This window comes from Doryrhamphus excisus, chromosome 8, assembly GCF_030265055.1.
Source record: "Doryrhamphus excisus isolate RoL2022-K1 chromosome 8, RoL_Dexc_1.0, whole genome shotgun sequence".
Lineage (NCBI taxonomy): Eukaryota > Metazoa > Chordata > Actinopteri > Syngnathiformes > Syngnathidae > Doryrhamphus > Doryrhamphus excisus.
Window position 1 is genome coordinate 7,210,263 of NC_080473.1, and position 16,067 is coordinate 7,226,329.

The 16,067-nt window shown below is 44.8% G+C and overlaps 2 protein-coding genes across 5 annotated transcripts in view; both read right to left on the reverse strand.

Moving 5' to 3' along the window:
- Window positions 1-6,835: 6,835 nt before the first annotated feature.
- Window positions 6,836-9,465, reverse strand: socs9 (suppressor of cytokine signaling 9). The gene is made up of 2 exons (XM_058079884.1): window positions 9,270-9,465; window positions 6,836-8,624 (listed from the first exon to the last, which is right to left on the reverse strand). Exon 2 carries the CDS (start codon window positions 8,593-8,595, stop codon window positions 7,003-7,005), a length of 1,593 nt encoding a protein of 530 aa, XP_057935867.1. The 5' UTR covers window positions 8,596-8,624; window positions 9,270-9,465; the 3' UTR covers window positions 6,836-7,002.
- A 785-nt stretch (window positions 9,466-10,250) lies between these two features.
- LOC131134203 (protein Smaug homolog 2) overlaps window positions 10,251-16,067 on the reverse strand; it is a 74,413-nt gene continuing 68,596 nt past the window's right edge. For all 4 annotated transcript variants that reach the window (XM_058079214.1, XM_058079215.1, XM_058079216.1 and 1 more), the window contains 2 exons: window positions 13,881-13,964; window positions 10,251-12,356 (listed from right to left, as the gene is read on the reverse strand). In XM_058079214.1, the coding sequence (XP_057935197.1) occupies window positions 12,328-12,356; window positions 13,881-13,964 (113 nt within the window). In that variant the 3' untranslated portion in view covers window positions 10,251-12,327. The remainder of the gene's footprint in view (window positions 12,357-13,880; window positions 13,965-16,067) is intronic.

Here is a 16,067-nt window from a genome sequence, read left to right on the forward strand (position 1 = left end):
TTATAGGTCAGAATGGTTTAACACCAGAATACTACATTTGTACTACAGTTATAGGTCAGAATGGTTTAACACCAGAATACTACATTGGTACTACAGTTATAGGTCAGAATGGTTTAACACCAGAATACTACATTTGTACAACAGTTATAGGTCAGAAGGGTGGAAAAGCATCATGGGTTTGTCCTCATAATATTATGAGGTTATTCCTGGAAAATTGCCACTTTTTCCCACTAGATTACAACTTTACTTTATTCTTGTGAAATTACTGCAGATTTTTTTTGGGTAGTTTTCTTGTTAAAGGATATTTTTAGAATGTTCTGCAGGCCAAGACAGAAAAACCGGCCACACTTTGGACAGAGCCAGATGTAAGCAACTTCAAATCAGGCGGCCTAGTCCACCATGAAATGCTACTGTGATGGAATGTACTGTAAATAAAAAAAACTGTAGCTGACTGTGTGAAAATTGCAACCCTTCACGTCCATCAAGGACGCCACAGCGACCACACACAACACAGGAAAGTGTTCAAGTCATCATGGAGTCCCGCCCATGGCTGAGATGCAGCTAGCATAAGCAGAGCCAATCTTCTGCAGGATCTTTTACGACAGGAATTTGGGATTCCCCCAACGTGCACGTCAAGGGGCAGCGAGCCAAGCATTCCCCGCTGGCATAGAAAATTAGCCTTGGCATTAATACGGAGATAAGGCCTTACAAGTCATTAAAGAAGTCGTCCTGATAAGCACGATGAAGACGAGTCCTGGGAGAAGACAAATCCTCCGTTGTGATACGGAGGACATCATCGTTCCAACCAAACATTTAAACCATGCACACGAAAGCTGGACTTGCATAACATAGCTCACGTTGTGCAGGAGATACACTTCAACAACAACAACAAGGGAAAGTCAAGGTTAAACACAATCCCCCCACCCCCCTCGCTAATTACTGGGCCAGAGCGTGGGAGGGAGTCTGCATAGCGAAATCAGCGAGTGCAAACCTCCACCAAGGCTCCAGCATCCTACACGTGCTACCAAGCCTGCCAGGCCATGCAGTCCCACCCCAGTCCTGTTGATGGCAGTCATGCACATTATAACGTGTGCGTTTCGACTTGACTCCAACGCAGCAGCAAAGCCAAAATGGTACAGCCCTCCTTCATTTAGTGGACTGGTCTCACCCTCCACCACGGTAAAGGAATTTCCGTGATATAGGATTTCATGTTAAGCCTGATGCCATTGCATGACGGACCTCACAAACACCAAAACACCATCTTATCAGGGACAACGTCCGTACAGGCTTCATCCAGTAGATCAGTCTGGAACTCTCTTTCCGGGTCGTCTCAGACAGGAAGACGTTCATTCCACTACTGGCATTTCCAAATAAATACTTTGAGTTTTAATTGAAAAAAACGCCGGCGTAGCGCCGCGGGTCGTCTGTGTTCCAGCTTAACATGGACGCCTGGAGAGGATTTTTTTCTCCTCTGTGTACAGCCGGCACGTGCACGCACGGAGACACACGCACGTGCATCATCACAGAGATGTTAAAAAAACTGGTGGCGGACCGCCTTCCTGCTGTCAATCATCTACTCCTTGATAGATAATCATTTCAGTCTGAAGACTTCAGATTCAGCCTGCTAGAGAAAAAGGAAGTGATGCATACTGTACTGCCGGCAATTTGGTCTGTACCAGCAAGATGCTGGGAGGCACACGCAAACAGCCTGTAAACGGCACTGTAAACAGCCGGCAAACAGCTGGCAAACAGCCAAGAAAGGATTCCATTCTATCTTTCCTGGAATGTATCCATCCATATGATACATATATGTACACATATTATATTTATAAATGGAGTCTTTTCTTGCACTCGTCCACATTAGCGAGGTCATTGGGGGGCTAAATAAATAATAATAAATAAACTTGACTTGAAAGTCGACTGGACTCATTGGCTCCCATTCTACTTCTTGTCAGTCACATAATGAACACATAATGGCAGCCATAATACGGATATATACAATATAATATATAGATATGGGGCTGCACGGCAGTCTAGTGGTTAGCACGCAGACCTCACAGCTAGGAGACCAGGGTTCAATTCCACCCTCGGCCATCTCGGTGTGGAGTTTGCATGTTCTCCCCGTGCATGCGTGGGTTTTCTCCGGGTACTCCGGTTTCCTCCCACATTCCAAAAACATGCTAGGTTAATTGGCGACTCCAAATTGTCCATAGGTATGAATGTGGGTGTGAATGGTTGTTTGTTTATATGTGTCCTGTGATTGGCTGGCGACCAGTCCAGGGTGTACCCCGCCTCTCGCCCGAAGACAGCTGGGCTAGGCTCCAGCACCCCCTGCGACCCGGTAGAAAATTAATGAATGAATGAATATATAGATATGCATATAGATATAGATAATATGGACACATTAAACGAACATCAAATCAAATTATTATTTCAAACCAAAAATCTTTATTTTCTTATATTCACCCGGGGGACTCGACCCGGGGGGTGTGCCTGACAGAAATCACGAAGCATAGCCTCAGGTGAAGATACTCCAGATGAGAACTTGTAGACTAGTAGTCTATATCCAATGTATATATACATATATATACATATATATAAAAATCCAAAAACCCAAAACACGATGACCTTCTCGGACGTCAAGCAGACTGATTTGTCACCGCCAAGTCAAGAAACTAAATCACATGGTCTGCAGTGCAGCCACATCCCAATAAATCCTAGCCTCTCCAATCATACAGGGGAATGATTTAGTGGATGCCACGCCCACTCATTTGCATGCACCCCAAGGTCTGGTTAAAATGATGTCAACTATGTAGGCACATCTAGAATAACACTTTCTAGCCTGAACTGAGTCATGACCGGACACAGAGCCTGCAGAATAGGCACGGCATCTGTAAAGCTGATCTTCATTGTGGGTTGTTAGGGGAGACTCTTTGATCAAAACGTTTAAAAAAATTCATTTCTACAAGATATTTTACCTTTGGGGTCACCTTTACTCCCACATTGCTCTTTGGGGGCTCCCATACAAATGAAATACATATTTCATCTGCCAGAGTACGACATAAATACCGGAAAAACACGCCTTAACTTGATATACATGCTTGTCCTAGTCCGTCGAATATCAGCCCCAAAAATCGAACCCCCAGTGTGAACGTATCCTTGCTAACAGTCCTCGTTACCGGGGAAATGTCACAGTCAATTCTACTGATATCAGGCTGCAATTTGTCTAATAAGGCACCAACAACAAGACCCCTCCCCATTTGTTCACCTGGAAATGTCACAGAGTGGCAACGTGCATCTTTGTCCATTTGTCTTCTTCGGTCTAGCATGGCCACACGTACATTAGCGTTCATATGTTTTCTCATCAAGTATATAAAAACCAGCATCTATGAGTCCTTGGCGGTTCTATCTGCTATCTGAAGCCCCATTATGTAAGAAGAACACGGATATGGCGGTTTGGAAAAGCTTCGCCAGAGCTGCTGGTTATTATCGTCTTGGCCATGGTCCATCGCCATGACTCCTGTCAAGCTGTGGTAATGACTTCACGGGCTAAGCCGTGGAATGAGGGTCACCTCCTTATTTACCCAAATCCATTCAGAATGTGTGGGAATTCACACGCCTGCTTGCGTGGCTCACTCATTATTCTATCAACGACTCGTCAACACGAAGAAGGCTGCACGCCGTTTGGGGAAAGGAGGGCCAAAGGAAGCACAGCCAGGAAGAATGGGGATGACTTCTCATATGTCGGCAACTAACGTACAGCCAATATTTCTAACTTAAGTCATGCTTGCAGGGTATGAAAGAGTACAAAAGACAATGTAGCGCTCTTTGACCTCCGTATTTTATGTACTAGCATAGCACCCAAGACCGCTTGGTATGGCGCTAAGGTGCCAACTGCTCAACCGGCATGAACAAGTTCATGGTAAACAAAGTACGCAAGAGCAACGCCTACATTTCACACTAAAGGCTGAGGAAGACATTTAAAGCACATGCGGTAGATAAAGGCGGCGATGTCTCCCGCTGGTCAGCTGCCATCTTGTTCGTTAATAATTCATCAAGAGCTGGCCCGCAGTGCCCACAGCAACAGCTATTAAAAATAATTAATAATATGTTATTCATTAGAGTCCAGGGTTGTCTGCTTCCAGATTAGTAATTGTTACAAATCTCTCAAAGCCATTTTTTGCAAAGCCCTATGGGTAACATACACTCGCCAGCGGCGGTGATCTTAACTTTTTTGGTTTCAAGTATCAAAGTGTACCTTTAATACTTCAGGGCGCTAATCCTACAGAGAATATAAAAATGCTGCGTTTGGCTTCTGATTTCATGGCTTCACTTATCGTGGTGCTTCAAAATCTAGTCATGACTATAAGAAGAGTACAGTCCATTATTAGTCAAAGAAATGCATGTTGAAGCAAAATGTACTTCTTTTATGTTTATAAAATGTTTATTTGTACTTCTAAAGGTGATTCGGGTGTTTACTCTTTTGTATCTCCTACAAGTTTGTGCTTTTTTTCAGTCCGTTTGGCCCCGCCCACAGACAGTACCAGGCCGTGGTACCAGGCCGCAGGCCGGTGGTTGGGGACTATTGGTTTAAAGGACCCAACATACAGCAGATGGCATGAGAAATTTACAGCTAAAATAAGACAGAGGATTCCAGGTGTTCTGTTAGATTTGGAGGTGTTAAGTGTGTGTGTGTGTACGTATACATCAATCACAGTCAGGCCAGATGGACCACTTCCACACCATCCTTCTACAGCAATTGTTACGTTTGAACCCCACCCGGTTTCCAAGCTTAATTCCCCACCCAGTGATGCTCAGCAGTGGGGATTAAACGTTCCTTCAATGGGGGAAAAGAAGTAGAAAAAAAGTTGAGACACAGGAAGAATACACATGTAGCTAATCAGCTTTGGTCCCTCCCTGTGAGTGCTGTTGTCCCCTGGAGGCCCACCACCCCCCGCCTCCCTGGGGGCTATAATATCTGCAGGACGAGTGCCACAGTGCTGACAGCTGCAGCAATACACCCCAGCCCATCATGGCGCCATACAGCCCCCTGCTGTGCTGAGTGCAGTACAGCCATTAGCTCTCCAAACACACCACCGATTGGCCAAAACACGGAATCGGATACAGGCATGAGGAGGAGCTGGAGGAAATTACCTGCCTGTGCTAAAATAGCGTTGCACTGAACGATGTGTTTATGATGGTCGTAGTATGCAGCGCTGGAAGTGATACCATTCATTCATTCATTCATTTTCTACCGCTTTTTTCTCACGAGGGTCGCGGGGGGTGCTGGAGCCTATCCCAGCTGTCTTTGGGCGAGAGGCGGGGTACACCCCGGACTGGTCGCCAGCCAATCACAGGGAAGTGATACCAATCACTGTTATTAAACCCAATAAAGCCACCATAAAGTCCAACCCAGCCACAGGAAGGCGTTTATAGCGTGCGATGGTCACCTGGTGGTCACCTGATGGCATCTTCTTGTATTGCTTGGGACTCAGGTCTTGAGATGCAGTGGTAGGCTTTCATTTAAAGCAACGGTCCGAGACAGCCAGACCCGCTACATCCCAGTGAGTTCCACAGAATTCCCTACAGCTTTCAGGGGGGCCTTTTGTATTCTCAGACATTTGAGGATGTCTTGCAGCTATTTTTGGTTGAATTGCAAATGCTGCATTGCAGTGCATTGTATCAGAGCAAGGTGCCCACACCCAGTCTGTCAGACTGGGATATATACTGTATCTAGTATGTGATAATAATTAACCACGAATATCACCTCCAGGTTGCCCTTTTCAATGTATCGTTAGCTCAGGGTATTCGCTTTTTCCACCGAGGGCCACATACTGAAGATATAGACGGTCCGCTTTGATAAGACATGCTGTGATTATTCGTAAAATGACTTAAATGAAGACTTGACGGTATTCATTTAGTTGTCAACTAAATGACCCCCCACTGGAAACCAGAGGAAGTGAAATGGATGACAATGTAGTACCTCAAAGTGTGTGGCGAGTGGAACACGTTAAGTATGCATGTTCCTGCCTCCTGCCTCAGGTATTTCCCCTGCCGCCGTGTGCTTCCATCTTATTCACTCCCGGGAGCCTGTAGAGGATATCCTGTCAGCAGAGTGAATATTGAGAATGTTGCTTTGCTTGAGGGTACCCTGTAGTAAACACAGCAGGGGGGCTGGATGAGGCTTTTTTGAGATGCTAGGGTGGAGGGGTTTCATTATATTGTGGGGGTCTATCTAATGTTGCATGTGCATGCAAATCGAGACGGAGGTAGCATTTATGTTACAGATGGGATGCCATTACGCTTTTTTCACATTTTGAATGTTAGAATGTTAAACCATGCCAAAGTGTCATATAAAGAGCCTTGTGCATTTGGTAGCGAGTCCTGAAAGAAAAGGCGTGCTAAAACACAGAGGGACGGACTTCCTTATATAGATGATCTAGAAATCAGTGCAGGTTATCGTGTGTCGCTGCTCTATAAGAGACCACAACTCAATACAATACGTCCCCTTTAAAAGCCAGACAAATAGGTTTCCGATATCGCCATGTGATTACATCATTCTTTCACAGCACAAGACGACACTTGAAATGGCCCCCAATTACAGTAAGTGTATACATGTGAGTGAGAGGAAGAAAAGCACGGTGAGAAGTCATTTGTATACCTCTCCAAGGCATCCTTTTCTAACATAATACTATATTTGTGTTTAATTTTTGAGTTTACATATTGCTGATTGCGCTATAAAAAAAATCTCCCACATGGCATCCATTTTGCCTCTGGTCACCAGAACCCATATTATATACATAGCATGACCACACACACCTGAGAAAACCAGGGATAAAAATCCAGTAGGTTTATTCTAGCAGAAAGCAGGTTCGAGACCAGTGAGTTTACATCTTGTCGTGCCAGTGTGGGACGCAGCAGGAGGTACAGCACAATAAATAAGTAATTTGGCCACTTGTACGGCGGAAACAGGCTTCTGGAAGTGATTCCAGTGGTTGGTGGTCACTCCCACCATGCGTCCAACCTGCGAACATGTACCCTCTGCTTATAGTGGTATTCTTTCAGGTGCTTCTTCAAGGTGTTTGGTATGGGCAGCGTGTTGATGCCGTCGTAGGTGGTGCGGCTGCTGATGACGGCACGACAGATTTGCTGCAAGCTGAAGGGCTGCGTGCGAGGCATGGGGATGGACAGCAGCGGCTCGAAGAACATGCACGAGTTCGGGTCCTTGTAGTGCTCCACCAGGCCTGTGACGGTGGTCGCGTGGAAGACGCTAGGATCCCGCACGTCAAAGCTGAAATTGTGGTTCCATTGGTCGACGCGGGCGTGCAGAGAGCGACCGTAGCGGCGGAAGCTGACTGAGAAGAGGTAGTCTTCCTGGGCCGAGTCGCGCAGGAGGAAGGTGCCCTCGGGTTTCCCCTCTAGAAGCGTCTCTGCCTCATAGCGGTCCATGACGCCCCAGTAACAAGGCAGGTTGGTGATCTGCAGGAGGTCAGGAACTAAACAATGAATGTAGTCAATCTGAGTGTGAATGTGTGGGCCAGCTCTCTGGGGCGAGCTGGTCTCCTGTGGGTGGACCACAGACGCAGTGCTAACGTCACTAGCAGCCGAAGAGGAAGAGGAGGCCACCACCTCATCCAGGGTGTCCAAACAACTCTGCAGAAGAAGCTGATGCTGCTTCTGCCTCTGCAAGAGAAGCTGCTTCTGCTGATGAGCTGCAGGAGCTCGCTCGCCTCCTGCCAACTCGTTTGAGCCATGAGCCACTTTGGGGCCGCGCCTGTGGAGCGAGTTCATTTGGGACGTCACCTCCAACGTGTGGATCTCCGCATGGGGTGGCGGCTCCACGCCTTGCTCGATGCTGATGCGCCTGCGCTCCCTCAGCCTGTCATCCACATCTTCAGTCGGCAACGCCACGGTGGAAGCCAGAGCACCGCACGCCGCAGAGGGGTCGAGCACCGGGAGGTGAGTGATGGGGGCCGTGTGTTGCTTTATGAGATGCCATTTGTGAGCCAGCTCTGACCCCACGGGGAAAGGGCAGTCGTCCAACATCAGCTCACTTAGATGGATCTTCCGTCGAGAGGGGGTGCAGCCTGCTGACAAGAAGAAGGCATGAGGAAGTGGGGGCGTGCTCTCTGCGCTGTGCGTCTTAATGGGGAAACACTGCCCCATTGCATCTTGGATTTTTTGCCGGAATGTCCGACTGCCGTTTGATCCTCTGCAGTCTCCTTCACTGGGTGTAGATGACTCTGCACAAGAGCTGACTGTTGCCAAGCCTTCAGTGGATGCCGCTGGTTCGGGCAGCAATAAGGCCACAGCATCCCCCCCATGACATCTCCAGCTTGCTCTCTGGGGAGAGGAGGCAGCAGCGGCATTGTCCTTGCTTTCAAGGTCATTTAAGAAATCCCCATACTCAAAGCCATCACTGACGGGTCGCTCAACAGCCGGCTGATGGGCAGCAAAGCCTTTCCACTTGCCCTTAGCGCCCCTCTGCCTGCACCCTGGGTCCTGTCTCTCTTCGGAACGACTCAGTCTTACCTTGGGCCGGGCTGCCCTTTCATGCTGTTTTCTCCGAGCCCCAGACTCATTTGGTGACGCCATGCTGGATTGCAATGGTTACTCAAAGCAATCTGCAAAGGAAACAATCGTAATTAAACATGAACTGCTGCCGGCATAAATAAAATATAAACAACACCCTTATCCAATACAGGCTTATGCAAAAGCCATGAAGGCAATACAGTACATAAATACAGGATGGACAAGATGATGTGGACTCCAATTTGTAAAAAGATAAGACTAGGATCTATAGCAAATATATTGTCTTCCGTTTTAATAGTTTTCTTTTTTGCTAGTTCAGTCAACACTTCTTGCCATAAGAATTCATGGATTCCTGTAAAGTAGGATTGCAATTTAAAGGAGTAAACCGAGTATAATTCAAACAAATCTTGGTCAATGCAAACATTGTGAAGGGAAAACTAATCAGTACATTTAATCATAACCCATAAACAGACGGTAGTCTTAGTTTGGTGGAAGTACTAACTGCGGAGTCTCTTCTGGCATCAAACCGTCACTATGTGACTTAAGTGATGAAATAAGATGCCCTTAAATGCCACACTGTCAATAACACAACACAAACTTATGGTAAATAAACTCTAGCGGTGGTGAGGTTAACTCAGCAAACAGCTGTTTGTGGTCAGCACACGGCTGACAGGAAGCTACTTGCTAACTTGGAACACTTTAAACGTCGATATGTCCGTATACAAAATCAAACTTACTAAAGCACGACGTTGGGAACGTATCCTGCGTTGACCTCATACACTTCACCACAGGTAGGACTTTGGTTTCATCTTGTGGAAACTAGTAACATTGGCCAACAGGCGGCTAGCTCTTGCTAGCTAGATAAACAGAACCGCTAAACACCTTCAACCCGGAAGTACTTACTGCTCGATGATGTCACGAACTGATGTGGGGGGTGGTATCATATTGTCACCGAATTAAACGACGTAGTGGTAATTTTACGATAATGTTGAACTTTTATGAAAATATAGTAAAACGAAAATAAATACTACAATCACAAATTCGAGCTTCCAGGACCGATAACTCCCAAGCGAACGTTAGACTGCAAACTCTGGCTCTTGCCAACACTGACAACGCTACAAACCTTTTTAATCAAAACGAGCCGTCCTCTGTAGGATAACTTCCATTGGGCAGCGACTCTACAAATGTCTATTCCGAAAACGAATAATAAACCATCGTTCAAAAATGACACTTCAGTGAAGTTTGGTGCCACCAAATTGTTATTATGAGGGGTTGAGTTATCACTGAATAATATTTATTTTCGGTATTGATATTTGTAGACGGTCCCTGCGCTCTGTTCTCACAATCAAATCATGTTATTGTTACAATAGTAACACAAATTTTACATCAGAATTCCATTAGGAAAAATGTTGAATGTTGGAATTCGGGAGAAAATGACATTACAAAATGTCATTTTGAAATTTTATCATGAATGTCATCATGAAATTTTAGACATAATGTAATAATACAATATAGTGTAATGATGTTCACGAGTTGATATTACCTAAATATCTGATATCTGTAGTATACGACGTACAAATTACTATTTTTACATTAAAATGAGTTTATTCTCAGATCATTGTGGCTTTTTCGGAAACATGAAATCCCAATAGTCCTGTATAATGAAGTCACGTACAATGTTACATTAAGAAAAACAACAAATTCCTTTGCAAAAAAAAAAAAAACTGAACCTCTTTATTTGGACTGTCAAAAAGATCCGACAGATGCTGCACTTCAGACCATTCACAAATATGACTTACAAAAGAGTAAGCAATGGGATGCACAGGATCTCATGAAACATTAGAAAATGCCTGCAAATGTATCAGAATGGAATAGAAAGTGTAAAGACAAAGCATGGCGAGTGCGTTGCTGTTGAGTCATCAATAAAGCTTGGCAGGGACAGCAATGACCTCAATGTGACCGTTCATCTGAGCAGATGTTTATTTCCTGTGCAGAAAAAGTATACTTTCTCACACGTTTTTATGCATCACTGGAATGTAAACATGGAGTAAACATATTCCTTGGCCAGTTGTTGTGTAGTGTTTTTGATTTCGACGGTGGCTCAGAAAAGCGTCGTCATACCCTGCTGCATCTTGATTCTGCGCTATAAAGTGCCGTTCTGCCCGTGTGCAGCCTTACATGGACTAGGCTATGAGAAGGAGCATCTGAGCCATACGTAACAAGCCACAGCTGATGACAATGAGTCAGCTCTGGTGAGGTCCTTGCTGGGCACGAGTGTGATGCTGTTTTTTTTTTTTTTAGCAAGTCAGATCTATCCTAAGAGCCTGCTCTGAAGAAAACCATGACTCAAGACCAGGGAATTAACATGTTGTGCGGTTTCAGGCACCACAGGAACATCTTATCGGGACGTGACGGTCAACAATTTCAACATCGGGAGTCCATAGAAAAAAGGGGTAAAGCATTTTTTTTTCTCCAAATCATGACATCACATATGAAGTGGGCGTTATCTTAGAGATGTAAACAGTACGTTATAAACACAACTTTAGTTGCAAGATGTCCGCTCGCCATGTCCTCTTTTCTACAACAGTGCTGTATTAGTGTGGCAAAAACATGCGATTATAGAAAATAAGCATAAGTTATCAATATCAAGGGCAAGTAAAAAATACAGCTGTCTGTCTGCATGTGACCTTCTGTTGAAAGAAATTGTCAATGGTTATCCCTGCCTCATGATGCAACCAAAAACAAAAGAAGTGACCCATAAAGACCATATTCAACGTACATGCACCTCCACCCTGCCACATTCCAAGACAGAGGTTGGGAGAAGACGGCTTTTTTCTTATCTTTTTTTCAACACTGATAGCACGTGATAATGTCGAGGCTTTACGGAAACAGACACAAACAGAAAATATGGACATCTTCGAGCACCTTGAAACGCATGATTCATCAAATCGTCACGGCGGCCGCACTGAGGATGAGGGCGTGGAAAAAAGAGCTGTTCTGTAAGTACGAGGACTCGAGCTTTGATCAAGCTTGAGCCAAAACAGCTCTTGTGCAATAGTAGTACCACCCTCCTCGGCACGATTCCTCATCACTTGCGCAGTAGGGAGTTAAAATAAGAAGACAAACGGCAGCCTGCGTACTGCATTTTTTTTTTAAGTTAACCCATTCTTGTTGCATTCATGGATACCCCTCCCAAATGAACCTTCTCTTTGGCTTTGCAGAAGTTGAGGAGGGGAGCAACTTCCTCTCAATGTCCAAAACACAGGCTAACACCTGCTGCCAAGTTACGTGCTCGTCCTCCTGCACTTTTAGTTGGGATGCCACGACACATGAAAACGTTAGTTCAGGAAGTGTACTCTTCAGCCAATTACAGTCGAGCGCCAAAGGGCTGTGAGAAAGTGCCTTACATCGGGTTGAATTTAGCATGATGGGAGGTGGCCGTGTTTGTTGCTGTTTGTTTTGGGGAAGAAGAAAAGAAGAAATCATGGCGGCCGCTTTAAGACAGCACCGATCCTTTTCTCTCGGGTTATGCCATGTCACAGTCCCGCAAGTGACACGGCTGTTCACCTTCCTCACTGCCCTGCAATATAATAATTATCTGTATTCTGTTTCTTCTGTAATAAACTTAGTTGTATATAATAAAGTACAAAAATATTTGAACATATACACAGTTTTTTTGTCATTATGTAGTGACTGCTTTGCCTGGTTTTCTTGAGCGTACGTAAATCTTTGTGCTGGGTGATGAGGAACTGAGCAGGCCTCCAGTATCTTTTCCCCTCTCCTTTATTCTTCTTTTCATATTGTCGATGTCCGATCGCTTCCGTCTGTTGTGGGAATGAGAAGAAAACATGTCAAGACAAATACAATGCAGAGAAGAGTGGAACCTTGGTTAGCATCATTGATTCATTCCAGATGGTCCCACTCTAACCGGAATGGACATTAACCAAATCCATGCAAATCCAATTAATCTCTTCCTGAAAAAAAATTCCAAAAACATGTGACCACAAACACGCTTTTCTGGTCAAATATTGAATAAAAAGTCAAACGAACATTTAGGTTGAAGATGTGACTGTTAGTGCAGACCTGCCAACATGTACAATTTTATACTATTCAAAATGTAATTTGACTCTTGAGTCAATAATACTTTTGTTAGTGCAATTAAATATGTCCATGAAATGATTCATGCTACAGTCTGTACAGCATTATCAATATAAATGTATTCAATATGAGTCAATATGACCAAGATCACAAATTCACCTTTAAGTTTGCCAGTGCACTTTAATAAACCTTGAGGCATAATTACCCATGTTTCAATTCAATCTTGCTCAGTTACAAAGCCAATTCCAAACTACACTGGCCAAAAAAGTAACATAACAGCACCATAGTAGAGGAAGAACTAACAAACAAAGGTTATCTTAACTCTATGTCGTTAATGCTAGGAGTCCACTGGGCCGGCGCCAGTCAGCGCACAGTGGCTCGCTGTGGGGCCGAATAACGGCAACATGCCGAGCTACATTCATTTGGCGCTGCAGCGAGCCACTATGCGCCAATCACATAACCTTTGGCGCCAACTGGCGCCGGCACAGTGGACTCCTAGCATTAGCAACATGTTGGGCTGCAATATAAACTCACGGCCATGCCGACTATGTTTGTAACTGCTAAATCAGCATTTCGCTGGATATGCTTTGGAATGGGACTACTGGCGAGGCTGCACAATCGGACGAACGTTTGACTCGCCGCTGGGTGGATGGTTGCCATGGAATCTGCAGTAGTTTGAGTCACTGTGCACGCCAGCCACGGTGATGATGTTGTTCGATAGACATGCGTACCAATCCGAGACCCCTCTATGGAACAGTTCTATACAGATGCATGCCTATTAAATATGCATTTATTTTAATCAACTGGCCATATTCAACCAGAAAACGGCATTTAACAGCATTATTTATTAATAATTGAAACCCCGTGCTAGAATGAAGCTGGCAGATCGTGACCAATAGTCAAGTAAAAAATGTGATTATTGCCACATGAAGGCGAGCTGCGTGTGAGTGTGGTGTGATATTAGATAAGAAGCATTAAAGTCAGACACCTTAGCACCCACCGCAGCGCCTTACAACCATTGCAAATTGCATATTTACAATCCCAAGGCGAAACATAGTATAGAAACATAAAATATTTCAGACTGCAGACGTATGGAGCACGACATCACTCGCGCGCCCATATCATTATGGGCACTACAACCATGGAAAATATGAATCATTATCTCTGTCTTTTTCATCCCCTCCTGGCCAATAGTATGGAACATTCACACTTTAGAGAGCTTTATGCGTGACACAGATGAGGACACTCACCCCCCAAGGCATGCTCTGTCATACTGAGGCACAGCGACTCCAGCGTAGGGTTAATCTCCAGGTCAGCTCCTGGAACTTGGCAATCTAACAGGAAGAGAGTAAAAGTGGTCACAGCCCACAGGAGGAATCAGCATTCAAAGTATTGATTAGTAAGGCAGCCCCCATCATGTGGCTTTTCCATCGTACGTATCAGAGTTTTTGGCAGTCTTGCCAATCCGACATGGATCCTGTTTTGTTTTTACTAATAAGCTTTTACTACAAACATGTATTGTGGGTTTGAATATTGTTATGAAAATGGCTTTGTAAAGCATTAAAAATAATGCAACCAAAGTATTGCTGACATGACTTTTTCATGGCGCAGTATGCGCAACAATATTGTTTGGCTTTGAGTGTTGTGCAAGTTCATAGTTCTCATGAACTCGTTCAAAGTTTAGTTCACACGGTAGAAATATGAATCTGCTGTCGGGTTGACTTCCCATTATGTGTGACGTCTTTGATCGGACATCAGATGTGACGGCACAGTGAATACAAACATGTACATGCTGGTTCAGACGCTTATATTAAATAGTGGTTGCTGGTTGCATTGAAATGTGCCTGACACTGACAATAATCTGCCTGTGAGGTTTTGGTGACGTGTCGTCACTGTGCACTTGTCAACCAATTTACCGCTGTGCAGGCTGCGCTTCGCCTGTACCAAGAATAGACCAGGTCGGAGCCGGCGAGTTTTCAGCGTACCTTTGGCGTGCTGTTTTGTCACGAAAATTGTCACTGTGCTAAAGCTGAAAATGTGGACACCTCGACCTGCACCACGGCGCCCATCTCGGCACAGTCCAGTCTACCAAACGACCAAATTGGCTGGGCACAGTGGTGCGCTGGACCAAATTACCACTGTGTTGGCTGCGCCACGGAATTAGAGCCCTTGTTGTGTCCAGCCTTAGACAGTCATGTTATTTTTGCGGTGTTCATTTTCTGCTGATTGTTGAACATTTTTTTATGAATAAAGTTATTAAAAATTGCCATTTGACATAATAAAAAAAACAATTGTAGACAAAGCAGCGGCACATCACATCGCAGGCCGTCCCACGCACCCCACCTTCAGAAAATCCCAGGGGAAACCCTGTTTCTTCATACATGCATCTTGGAATATTGAGACGTTGTCCCCATAATATTTGGACCTTATTCCCCATTATAATATTATGGGAATGATGCTTTACACATAAGTAAATGTATGTAATGATGACCGTCAGCAGTAACATCCATCTCCTGCAATGGTACTCTCAGTGGGAAATACAAAAACCCGAGTATTGCAATACGAGTAGCAAGCAGCCACATGTATTTGCATCTTCTACAGGCAAGTCTTGTTATTAAAGAGGTCAACATTGACACTGTCTGAACATGACAGGACCATTACAAGAGAAATCTGCAACACTGCGTGTGTGTGGCATCTGGCAAATGAGCCGAGGACAGCAAAGGCTTGTGTGTGTGTGTCTTGTACAACGTGACAGATTGTTTACAGCGACACACTGCTCGCCTGTCTTGTTATGGTGTCTCCAGCACAGAGGAAGAGCAGCTCGCTTTTTTTGGAGTCGGACCAATAACTTTTTTGTTGTCCAGCATGTCTAGCATGGAAATGTTGGGATGCCTTTTCACGCTCTAAATAACTAGTAGTCTGTGAAAGAAAAATAAAAGACTAGACAATTGAAATGCGGCTTAATATCCATCAGTTTTCTATACCGCTTATCCTCACCAGGGTGGGGTAGGCTGGAGCATATCCCAGCTGGGGCGAGAGGAGGGGTCCACCCTGGACTGGTGGCAGCCAATCCCAGGGCACATACAGACAAACAGCCATTCCCACCCACATTCATACCTATGGACAATTTGGAGTGGCCAATTAACCGAGCATGTTTTTGAAATGTGGGAGGAAAGTGGAGTACCAGGAGAAAAGCCACACGTGCACGGGGAGAACATGCAAACTCCACACAGGGGGATTCCAACCCAGGTCTTCCCATCTCCTGACTGTGTGGCCGCAATCGCAAATGTAACAAATGTGATTTATTCAATAAAACATGTATTTGAGAAGTTCACATAAAAAAATTATTTCATTCATATTAATGTTGTCCCTTGCCAATTTGTGGTTCGAATTTTGTGGCGTTGGCCACACGGAGAACATGCAAACTCCGCACAGAG